The sequence below is a fragment of the Rutidosis leptorrhynchoides genome, chromosome 3 (genome assembly GCF_046630445.1).
Source record: "Rutidosis leptorrhynchoides isolate AG116_Rl617_1_P2 chromosome 3, CSIRO_AGI_Rlap_v1, whole genome shotgun sequence".
NCBI classification, from domain to species: Eukaryota; Viridiplantae; Streptophyta; class Magnoliopsida; order Asterales; family Asteraceae; genus Rutidosis; species Rutidosis leptorrhynchoides.
The window spans coordinates 464,610,705-464,620,850 of record NC_092335.1 but is presented as its reverse complement, the minus strand read 5'-3'; the positions used below and the strand labels follow the sequence as shown (position 1 = coordinate 464,620,850).

General features: G+C 33.0%; 1 protein-coding gene and 1 long non-coding RNA gene across 2 annotated transcripts; both read left to right on the top strand.

Moving 5' to 3' along the window:
- The first annotated feature begins 872 nt into the window (after positions 1-872).
- LOC139898068 (uncharacterized) lies at positions 873-1,467 on the top strand. Its single transcript, XR_011776869.1, has 2 exons — positions 873-999; positions 1,168-1,467. It is a non-coding gene; the product is annotated as an uncharacterized lncRNA (long non-coding RNA).
- A 4,553-nt stretch (positions 1,468-6,020) lies between these two features.
- On the top strand, positions 6,021-10,146 carry LOC139898067 (uncharacterized). The gene is made up of 10 exons (XM_071880774.1): positions 6,021-6,089; positions 6,602-6,723; positions 6,889-7,037; positions 7,134-7,242; positions 7,425-7,517; positions 7,641-7,739; positions 7,826-7,924; positions 8,062-8,160; positions 8,532-8,679; positions 9,921-10,146. The coding sequence occupies exons 3-9, from the start codon at positions 6,937-6,939 to the stop codon at positions 8,583-8,585; spliced, it is 654 nt and encodes a 217-aa protein (XP_071736875.1). The 5' UTR covers positions 6,021-6,089; positions 6,602-6,723; positions 6,889-6,936; the 3' UTR covers positions 8,586-8,679; positions 9,921-10,146.

The following is a 10,146-nucleotide window of genomic DNA, read 5'->3' as shown; positions in this document are numbered from 1 at the left end:
ATGTGTCTACATCTTAAAAGTGTCCATTTTGCACTTCTTGAGCATGTTTACAATAGTATAACTTATGGAGATTTTTATAAGAGTTGTAGTACAATCTTTTAGAGATAGCCAAACATGAGAGATAAAACCTTGAAAAATAAAAAATAAAAATTGTAAGTTTCACTATCATTTTACAATGTACCTGAAAGAGTTTCATGATTGAAATTTATCATTACAATTATTTTCTATATATTCCAATTTGCATACTAGGAGTACAGAATATCAGAATTAGGTATATATATATTTTTTAAATTTTAATGTAGTAATATATAGTCATATAAGCTTTAATTTTGTCATTTTATAACAATATAACTCGACAGAAATATTTAATCTGTAATTAAGCATCTTTAATATCGTTAGGTTTATCGGTTATTAAATCTTATTTTTTTCGTTTAGCAAGTTGCAACCGCACCAATCGAGGTATGCTTTTCTTATGACTTGATATGCTCGGTATTATTATTGTGTCACCAGCGATCTACGATCTTCGCTTCGCCCCTGACTCAGTACTTAGGCAAAACAAGTCACAATAACGTTATGGAAAAATGAGAAGAAAAAAGTCGAAACATCAGGCAATTTTATAAACAAATAACCCATACTCTGATGTACGCAAACCAATTGCTCCATGGCTATTTAGTGTTGCTTTATAAGTGATTTTATTTTATCTTTTGATAATTAGTGTTTTCTCTAGTCGAAACATTCGTGAAATGTGAATAAGTATTCAACGTATTATACTGAGTTTGGCCCAAATTCCTCGTGGGCTTGGGTTACTAGCGTTTGAGCGTTTCCCTAAAATCTAGGGTTTGTGTATCACTCAGTAAATATACAAATATGATTTCTTGAGGTGGGGGCCAATGTTTATGCTGCAGATAAGAACAAGAACACAGCCCTGCATTATGCTGCTAAATATGGTTGGAAAGAACTTGTTCTGCTTTTGCTCGATTACGGTGGTCATGAGATTGTGTAAGCTTAATTTATAACCGAATTATCATACATTCTCTCTATATATGTTTCTCGATCGATGCTAAAGAAGTTCAAACTGAATTATAGGCGGGTTGGCCCACCTAGGTAAACAAACATTTATATATATATATATCTGGTCTTGGTTTATTTTTTGTTGTTCTTATGCAGATTACAAGCGAACTCAGAGGGAAAAGCAGCTGTTGAAGTTGCAGCAGCTAATTACCAGGAAGATGTAATGATTGTGATGGGGCAATACGCCATGAAAGCAGCTAGTTACCAAGAATGATGCTTTCCTATTATTAATTAGGTTGAGGTTGTGGATTATAATAATTAGTGTAATTAATTAAGATATGTAAGACGACTTGAGAGGATTTCGTTTAGTTCCCATCCCAATCCCTAGTAGTTAACTGATAGTACTTTGTTGTATTATGTCGGTTAAATTACCACCTTTAATCGTCTGTTAACTAACTAACTAGAGTATTATGATAATGCACGCCGGTGAAATTATGTTTTCATTGAATAATTGATTACACCTTAAATCGTAGCAATCGATTAATTGATATTGAGTTAGTTATATCTAATGCATCCTAAGAATTTAGGCACCGAATCCCAGACCGTTAAATGATAAAACCACTTCTAAAATTATATGGTCTTCTTTGATGACTAGTTAGAATGAACTATAGGTGCACAAAAAAAACCGGATCTCCCTGGAAAAAAATCCGGAATCGGATCTGACAGGATCCGGTTTTTGTCAGAAGCGAAACCGGTTCTTGGATCCGATCCGGATCCGATCGGATCTCAACGTTCGAATATGACCGGATATTTACCGGATAAAATCCGGATTTTTTTATCCGGATAAAATCCGGATTTTTTTTCTGCTTCGGGTTTCAAAAAAACTAGCCGTTTTCTACCGTTTTTTTTTGCAGTTTTTTGAACTTTTATGGAACATTTTACCCCTACATATGTAGTATAAATAGATGGTATTGGGTTTTGGTTGAAAGCACACCATCTAATTCTCTCTATTCTCTCTAAATCTCAAAATACCCTATAATTACAGTATAATTACTCACTAAACTCTACTTACTAATCCTATAATGGATAATTCACAAGCATCCGCTTCCGATTCCGCTTCCGTTGCAACATCTTCACAATGTTATACCAACAACAATGTTCGTATGATCAAATATACGAGTCGAAAAGGTGACGTTTGGTCTAATTTCGACTTGTGCATGATGAACGATAATCAAGAAAGAGCTCGTTGTAAGAGATGTTTTAAGTTCCTAGGTGTTTCGGGTAACTCTACGTTAAGAAAACATCTTGAAAAAAGTTGTAAAGGAGCCGTTCAAGAAGACCCGACACAATCTACACTTGGTCGGGATGGTTCGATTTTTTTATACGATCAAGAAGCTCTTCGTGAAGATTTGGCAAGGTTTGTCATTCAACAAGAGCTTCCTTTCAACCACTTCGACAATCCAAAGCTTACGGAGCTAATTCGGAACCGACTACAACCGCGATATAACAATGTAAGTCGTACTACTCTAAGACGTGACACTTTTAAATTATGGGAAAAAAAAAGCTAAAAATGATATAATTGAAGGTTTTCGAACATATATACTAAAGTTTCTATAACTTGTGATGTTTGGACCGCACCACACGGAACGGAAAATTCTTATTTAGCCGTTACCGCTCATTGGTTTCATCTCGATTCGTGGTTATTAATGAAACAGACTATCGCTTTTAAATTATTTGCTTATCCGCATAATGGTAATAATTTAAGAAAAATTATACAAGACACTTTGATTGAATATAATTTAATCGATAAAGTTTTTACTATTTCGCTAGATAATGCTTCTAATAATACTAGCGCCATGGATATGTTAAAAATACGAATGCAACCGGTTTTAAATGGTGCGTTTTTACATACACGTTGTGTTGCTCATATTATAAACTTGGCCGTTCAAGATTGTTTAACTTATTGTAGTTCGTTAAAAGATAAATTTAGAAAATTATTTGTAACGATATATCGTACGAGCAACGAACGACATAAAAACTATAAAAGTTTCGTTAAAACTTGTAATGGCACTTGGTTAGGTCCTTATTTTGATAATAATACTAGGTGGAATTCTACTTGTCTTATGTTTGAAAATATATTACGACAAAAAGAAACTTTAATCGGTTTTAATAATAGACTAATTAGAAAGGGATATTCCGAACCAATTGATAACGACGAATGGGATAACTTGGAAGCATTAACAAATTCTTTACAAGTTTTTAAAGAGACAACGACAAAAGTTTCGGGTGTTTATTACCCAACTAGCTCACTAGTTTTACAACAACTTTATATAATGACGGAAAAAATTACCGAATTTGCAAACTAAAATAATCGTATTTTTAGACAAACCGTTTTTCACATAAGAAAAAAAACTAAAAAAATATTTTGGAACAATACCTAAAGTTTTTTTATTTGAAGCCGCACTTGACCCGAAAATCAATTTTAATGGGGTGGAACTTTTGATGACAACAATATATCAAAATTTTGGATTGTATTCATGGTCCCGAAGATGACGAACCCAACTATATAAACAACCAAATATTCGAATTTAATAACATCTTTGAGCAATTATTTTCAATTTATGCAACAACTTATGGTCGACAAGCAAACCCAATTGTTGACCAATTTGAGAGCGGATCATCTTCTCGAAGGGTCCGAGACCTTAATATTAGTCTTTTTAACCAATTACGTGAAGACGCTTCGAAACGTGCCCGAACATCGGCACCCACAAGCGAGTTAGGAAATTACAAGATTGGAAACTTTGCACTAAACATGAATCCCGAACAATTTCACAACTTTGATGTTTTGGCTTGGTGGAAAACAAAAGAAGACACTTATCCAATAATATCCGCTATGGTTCGTGACTTATTAGCTGTTCAAGCTTCAACCGTAGCTTCCGAATCGGCTTTTTCTCTTAGTGGTCGAATTATTTCGGAAAGAAGGTCAAGACTTACCCCCCAAGTCGTGGAAGTATGCGTATGTTTGAAGGATTATTTGGACGGGGTAGATAGGATACAAGATCAAACGTCATTAGAATGTCCGTTAGATAATGACGTTGAAGATTTTATAGAGATGGAAGAAATGGAAGCGGGATTATCACCTTCATCAACCGAAGGAAATACCGAGACCGAAGTGGAGGAAGGTGAATATGATCCCATTAACATGGACGAATATATTGCAAATTACCAACGAACATTTGCGGTTGATGACCCCGAATTTGAAGCAAGTGAACAATATTACGAACGACGAAGGCAAGACGAGTAATGTATAATGGGTGATGGCAATGCCGAAGCTCGATATACTTTGCTCGTAATACATTATCGGGTGATGGCCATGCCGAAGTTCGAATAATGTATTAACTTTTGTATACTTATAGTTGTAACTTGTACCGTTCAAATAAATGTGTTGTTATTGTTATTTATATTATTTATAGTGGTAATCATTTAAATAAAAATGTTGTATTTATATTATTTATAGTGTTAAGCGTTATAAATTATAATTATATTATTTATAGTTGTTTAAGGGTTATACATTTTGTTTATATTGATTATATTATTGTTGTTCAAAAGTTATAAAAATCGAACCGGTAAAAATATAACCGGTAAAAATCAAAATCCGATAAAGATCTTAGTTCGAAAAAAATCCGGTCGAGATCCGAAAAAAATCCGATTCCGAAAAAAAATCGGAAAAAAACGACCCCGAGAACCGGATCCGGATTTGGAAAAATCCGGATTTTTTTTGTCCGGGTTTTTTAAATCCGGATCTGGTCCGGATCCGGTTTTTGTGCATCTATAGAATGAACTTTACAAAAAAAGTCAGGCTATCCATAACATTCCTATCGTTTTATCTCGATAATACAGATGAATTAATTGATGTTGATTCAACGATCAACTATGTTACAAATGATACAGACTCTTCCTAGCCGGTTTGTTTAGATCCTATGAACTAATTAACCTGACTAAATGAAACAACAATTGAGACCAACTTCTTACAACATTGAAAACATTCAAAGCATACAAAACTAAACAAATTATACAATAACTTTTGAAGACTTCAAACAACTAAAACATCACGAATCTTGATATCGAGAGAATCACTAAAATAAACGTTGGAGAACAAACTGAAGGTTAGACAAAGTGACATTTCAATGGAACACCAAGTTAAAGAGAATTGAGCTTAATCACAACCGCAACAAAGCTTCGAATGAAGAAATTTCACACCAGCAAAACGACCGCCACAACGTTATTACGAAGAAAAAAAAGTCGAAATAATATGCACCTTTATAAGCGAATATCAACATAATTCATACAACAAATGACAAATTGATTTTATTTATCTTTTGATAATTAGCGTTTTCTCCATGAAGTTCCACCCATAACACATTTTCCCACATCCCGTTAGGGGTAAAGGGGAGGGGTTTTTACCGTCCATGCCCTGGGATTGGTGCGGGGTTTTTCCTGAGCACGCAGTTGGGGGCGGGTATAACTGTGTAGAAGATGAATGCGTGGGTAGTTAAGTCCCCTCTGGGTGATCCTAACACTGTCAAATTTTTTGTTTCACAATTTGGTCGTTTAGACTATGATACAAATGAGAGTATTCAACCTATTATATTAAGTTTGGCCCAAATTATTGTGGACCTGAGTCCATTATGGTTTCATAGTCGGCTAAAAAGGACTAGAAAATCGCACCTGACCGTTGATTCTTCATCCAACGGTCACTTGTCATCAGACACCAATTTGCATACTTGGTTTCACTAACTTTTAGGGTTTTAAGGTATTATATTTAAGTCGCTGTCTTAACACTTGTCAATTTCCCCAATCCAAATCCAAATTCCAAATTCGCATAATAATGTCAAAGGTAAATCCTACTGTTTACTTTTTCATCATTCATTTAATTTAATTAATACTCTATTCCCCACTTGTATTTAATTGTTTAATTATTATTGTTCATTTCGTTGTCAGCTGTTAATATTATCTCGAATCTTAATTTTTTTAGGTCAACAAAAAGGCTTCGGATCTCAAAGATACTACCGCCTCTGGTACGTTTTCGAATTCAATCAATGACTGTTATTATGTGATCTAGTGATTATATTAAGTGATACAGTAATTTAATTATATATATGTCTGTTATTATGTGTACAATCAGATAAGATTAGTAAGTATTGACACTAAATTTTGGTCACATAAGCTTGATTATTTTACTAGGTATTTTAAGTAGATCTCGGTACTCGTAACTTTCTCTAATTAAGAATAACCAAAAATAAATAAAATAAAATAATAAATTGAATTGATGTAAAAAGAAATAAGAAGAAGCTTGTATATATGCCTATATGGTTAGTTAATCATGGATTAATACCGATCGAGTTAATGTTCATTATAAGAAGCAAAGTAACAAAGAATATTTTATGGTAATGTTTAGAATTTGAAGTAGTGTGTTGTATCATACTTTTTGATCATTCATGATGCATCTTCTTCACTATAACAGACTACAGTACTATCTTGATTGTTAATTTTTTATTTATTTATTTACATATATGTTTAATATATTCAGGAAAAACGACTGTTAAGAAAACGTCTTCTGAATCGAAATCGACGGGTGGTGGTCCATCTGAATATGTTCGATTTCCGGGGAATCCTTTTGACTTTTCAGCCTTTGCTGGTTGTTCACGCGATGTACGTACTGTACTTCCCCTTTCTTCCCCAAACATATGTATCTCTATATCTGCATCGTATTAATTATATGGGAGAATTGAAGTTGATCTGAAACAGGTTAACCTGGATAATGTTTTTGTACATTCCAAAACGGGTTAATGTTTTTTTTGTGTGTATGTATGACAGGATCCATCATTATATCCTCGGATCCTAAAGAGTTTCTCTAAAGATGAAATGAAACTGTTTATAGAGGGAACGGAGCGCATCAGAAAAGTACCATCTCTAAAGCCTATTGTACAAGATTTAGAAACAAATGGTCAGGAAGCTATGAAGAGGTATAGTTAAGGTTTTTTTTTTTATTATAGGTAACTACTGTTAATCACATTTTGCATATTCTTTTGTTTGACTCTTGTGTTTGACCAAATTTTTAGGTACTCGAATGACGAAGATGTTTTAACCAGATTTGTTGACGCCTCTGGGATACTTCAAGTTAACGCAGATGGCTTTGTTCATGCGGCTGCTAGTCATGGTTTAATCGAGGTACTTAATCTTCATGTGATATATACTTGACCCATATATATTGCATTTGAAATTTAAATTACTACTCAAATAGAGTAGCTTTTGTAATCATATATGGCACAATCATGATATTTCTTATACTATTTTGCAATATATTATCGTCAAATTTAAATCATGTAAGATTTTTTTTAAAAAATGAATAGGGTTTGAAGAAAGCAATTGCTTCGGGTGCCGATGTAAATGAAAAAGATTCTGAAGGGATGACACCGTTGCATTTTGCATGCGCATACGGGCAGGTAAGATTTTCTGAATTCTAATACGGAGTTATAAACTTTTTTGTCATTTTTTATTATTAGCCGTGTGAATCGGGATATCTTAATTTTTGATTATATAATGTTATAATAATAATCCAACAACAGGTGGAATGTGCTAAAGTTCTTCTTAAGGCAGGAGCCAATGTAAATGAAAATGATTCTGAAGGGATGAAAGCGTTGCATTTTGCATGTGCAAAAGGGCATGTAAGATTTTGTGTTGGATTCTAATAATAATGAACTTTTTTCTCCATTTTCCCTAGTTATCTAATAATAATGTTATAATAACACAGGTGGAATGTGCTAAAGTTCTTCTTAAGGCAGGTGCTTATGTAAATAAAAAAGAATCTAAAGGGATTTCAGCGTTGCATTATGCATGTGCAAAAGGGCAGGTAGCATTTTGTGTAGTATTCTACAGTAATAATAAACTTTTTACCAATTTTTTTTCTATTATTAGCCACCATGCATGTGAATCCCGATATATTAATTTTTAATTACCTAATTATTATCTAATGTTATAATAATGCAGATGGAATGTGCTAAAGTTCTTCTTAAGGCAGGTGCTGATGTAAATGAAAAAGATTCTGAAGGGATGACAGCGTTGCATTTTGCATGTGCTTTCGGGGAGGTAAAATTTTGTGTATTTTAATAAGCTTTTTCTCAATTTTTCATACTCCCTCCGTCCCAATTTAATAGTCCACAGACAAAAGGGCACACAGTTTTAGGAAATTCCACTAAATTCATTTATCCACCGATGAAATATCTTCTCTCTCCAGATCCACCAATCAAATATCCTCTTTCCTTTCTATTTATGGCAGTGGACTATTAATTTGGGACATCTCAAAATAGAAAAACAGGACTATCTAATTGGGACGGAGGTTAGCTATGTGAGAATCAGGATATATTAATTATTAATTATATATTATTATATTAATTATTTATTATTTATTATAAATATAATATATAATATATAATATTATTTTAATAATCCAACAACAGGTGAAATGTGCTGAAGTTCTTCTCAAGGCAGAAGAGCCAATGTTTATGCTTTAGATAACAACAAGAACACAGCTATGCATTATGTTTCTTGTTATGGTAGGAAAGAATGTGTTAAGCTTATGCTCGAATGCGGTGATCATTTGATTTTGTAAGTTTTATAACCATATAAATTATATTATATTATCATAATACATTCCCCGCCAATGGGGCTTTGCCTCATTGGTCACCATGTTAACATGGTGTTCGAGGAGACCAAGGGTTCGAGTCTCGGGGGGGGGGGGGGGGGGGGGGGGATTTTCGTGAATTAACTCTAACCACTAACATTGCCTTTCAAAAAAAAAAAAAAAAAATCATAATACATTCCCCCTACGTTTTACAAACTAAAGCATGACTGTCACAACAAAATGTGGTCGCATTGTTTTAGGCGGGTTGGGCCACCTAGGTAAACAAATATATATATATATATATATATATATATATATATATATATATATATATATATATATATATATATATATATATATATATATATATATATATATATATATATATATTGGTAGGATCAAGAGGGAAGTAACCATTCGGGGGGAAGCGGGGAAGCAAAAACTTAATTTTTTTTTTCGTTTTTTGAAAAAACTTTGTTCACGAACATTATAGATGAGATGAAAATATGAACATTTAGTAGAGACACTTTGTGATAAATGTTTTTATTTTGGCGGGAAAACGCTCGAATAAGTAATATATAACAATTATCGTGTTTTTCGAGCGTATTTTGAGGTTTTAGCTATTGGAGTTTAGATATTAGGGTTTAGATATTAGGGTTTATAGGGTTTAGATATTAGGGTTTAGAAATTTAGGGTTTAGGGTTTAGATTTAGGGTTTAGATTTAGGATTTAGATTGAGTTTTTAACACGAACGGTTTAGAGTTTAGGGTTTAGGGTTTAGGGTTTAGGGTTTGGTGTTTTGGGTTTATGGAATAAACCCAAAACACCAAACCATAAACCCTAAACTCTAAATCGGGCTAAATTTTACTTCACAAAACATGAAAATAAAAACGTTCATATTCTTCACGAACAATATTATCTTGAATGTTATTTTTGTCGATCGTTTTCCTGCCTAAATAATAACATTCATCACAAAGTGTCTCTTCTAAATGTTCATATTTTCATGTGATCTTGATGCCGGGAAAAAAAAATTTCAAAAAAAACGAAAAAAAAAAAAATTTTTGCTTCCCCCCCGCTTCCCCCCGATTGGTTACTTTCCCATTGATCCTGACCCTATATATATATATATATATATATATATATATATATATATATATATATATATATATATATATATATATATATATGGTCTTTGATTGCTTTTTTTGTTGTTGTTGTTGTGCAGACAACTAAAAAACTCGGAGGGGCAAACACCTATTGATGTTGCAACACTTAATAACCAGGAAGGTGTACTCATGGTGGGGTTGGACTACGCCATGAAAAAAGTGATGATGCAGTGAAGAAGGTGTTGTTGTAGAAGGATGTTTTCCTATTATTTAGGTTGAGGTGGATTTTAATTAGTGTAATCAATGTTTAAGACGACTTAAAAGGATTTGGTTTGTTCCCTATCC

Coding starts and splice junctions, on each gene's coding strand:
- LOC139898067 (XM_071880774.1), top strand. CDS start 6,937: ATGAAACTGTTTATAGAGGGAACGGAGCGCATCAGAAAAGTACCATCT. Junction 7,038..7,133: donor GGTCAGGAAGCTATGAAGAG/GTATAGTTAAGG, acceptor CCAAATTTTTAG/GTACTCGAATGACGAAGATG. Junction 7,925..8,061: donor ATGCATGTGCAAAAGGGCAG/GTAGCATTTTGT, acceptor ATAATAATGCAG/ATGGAATGTGCTAAAGTTCT.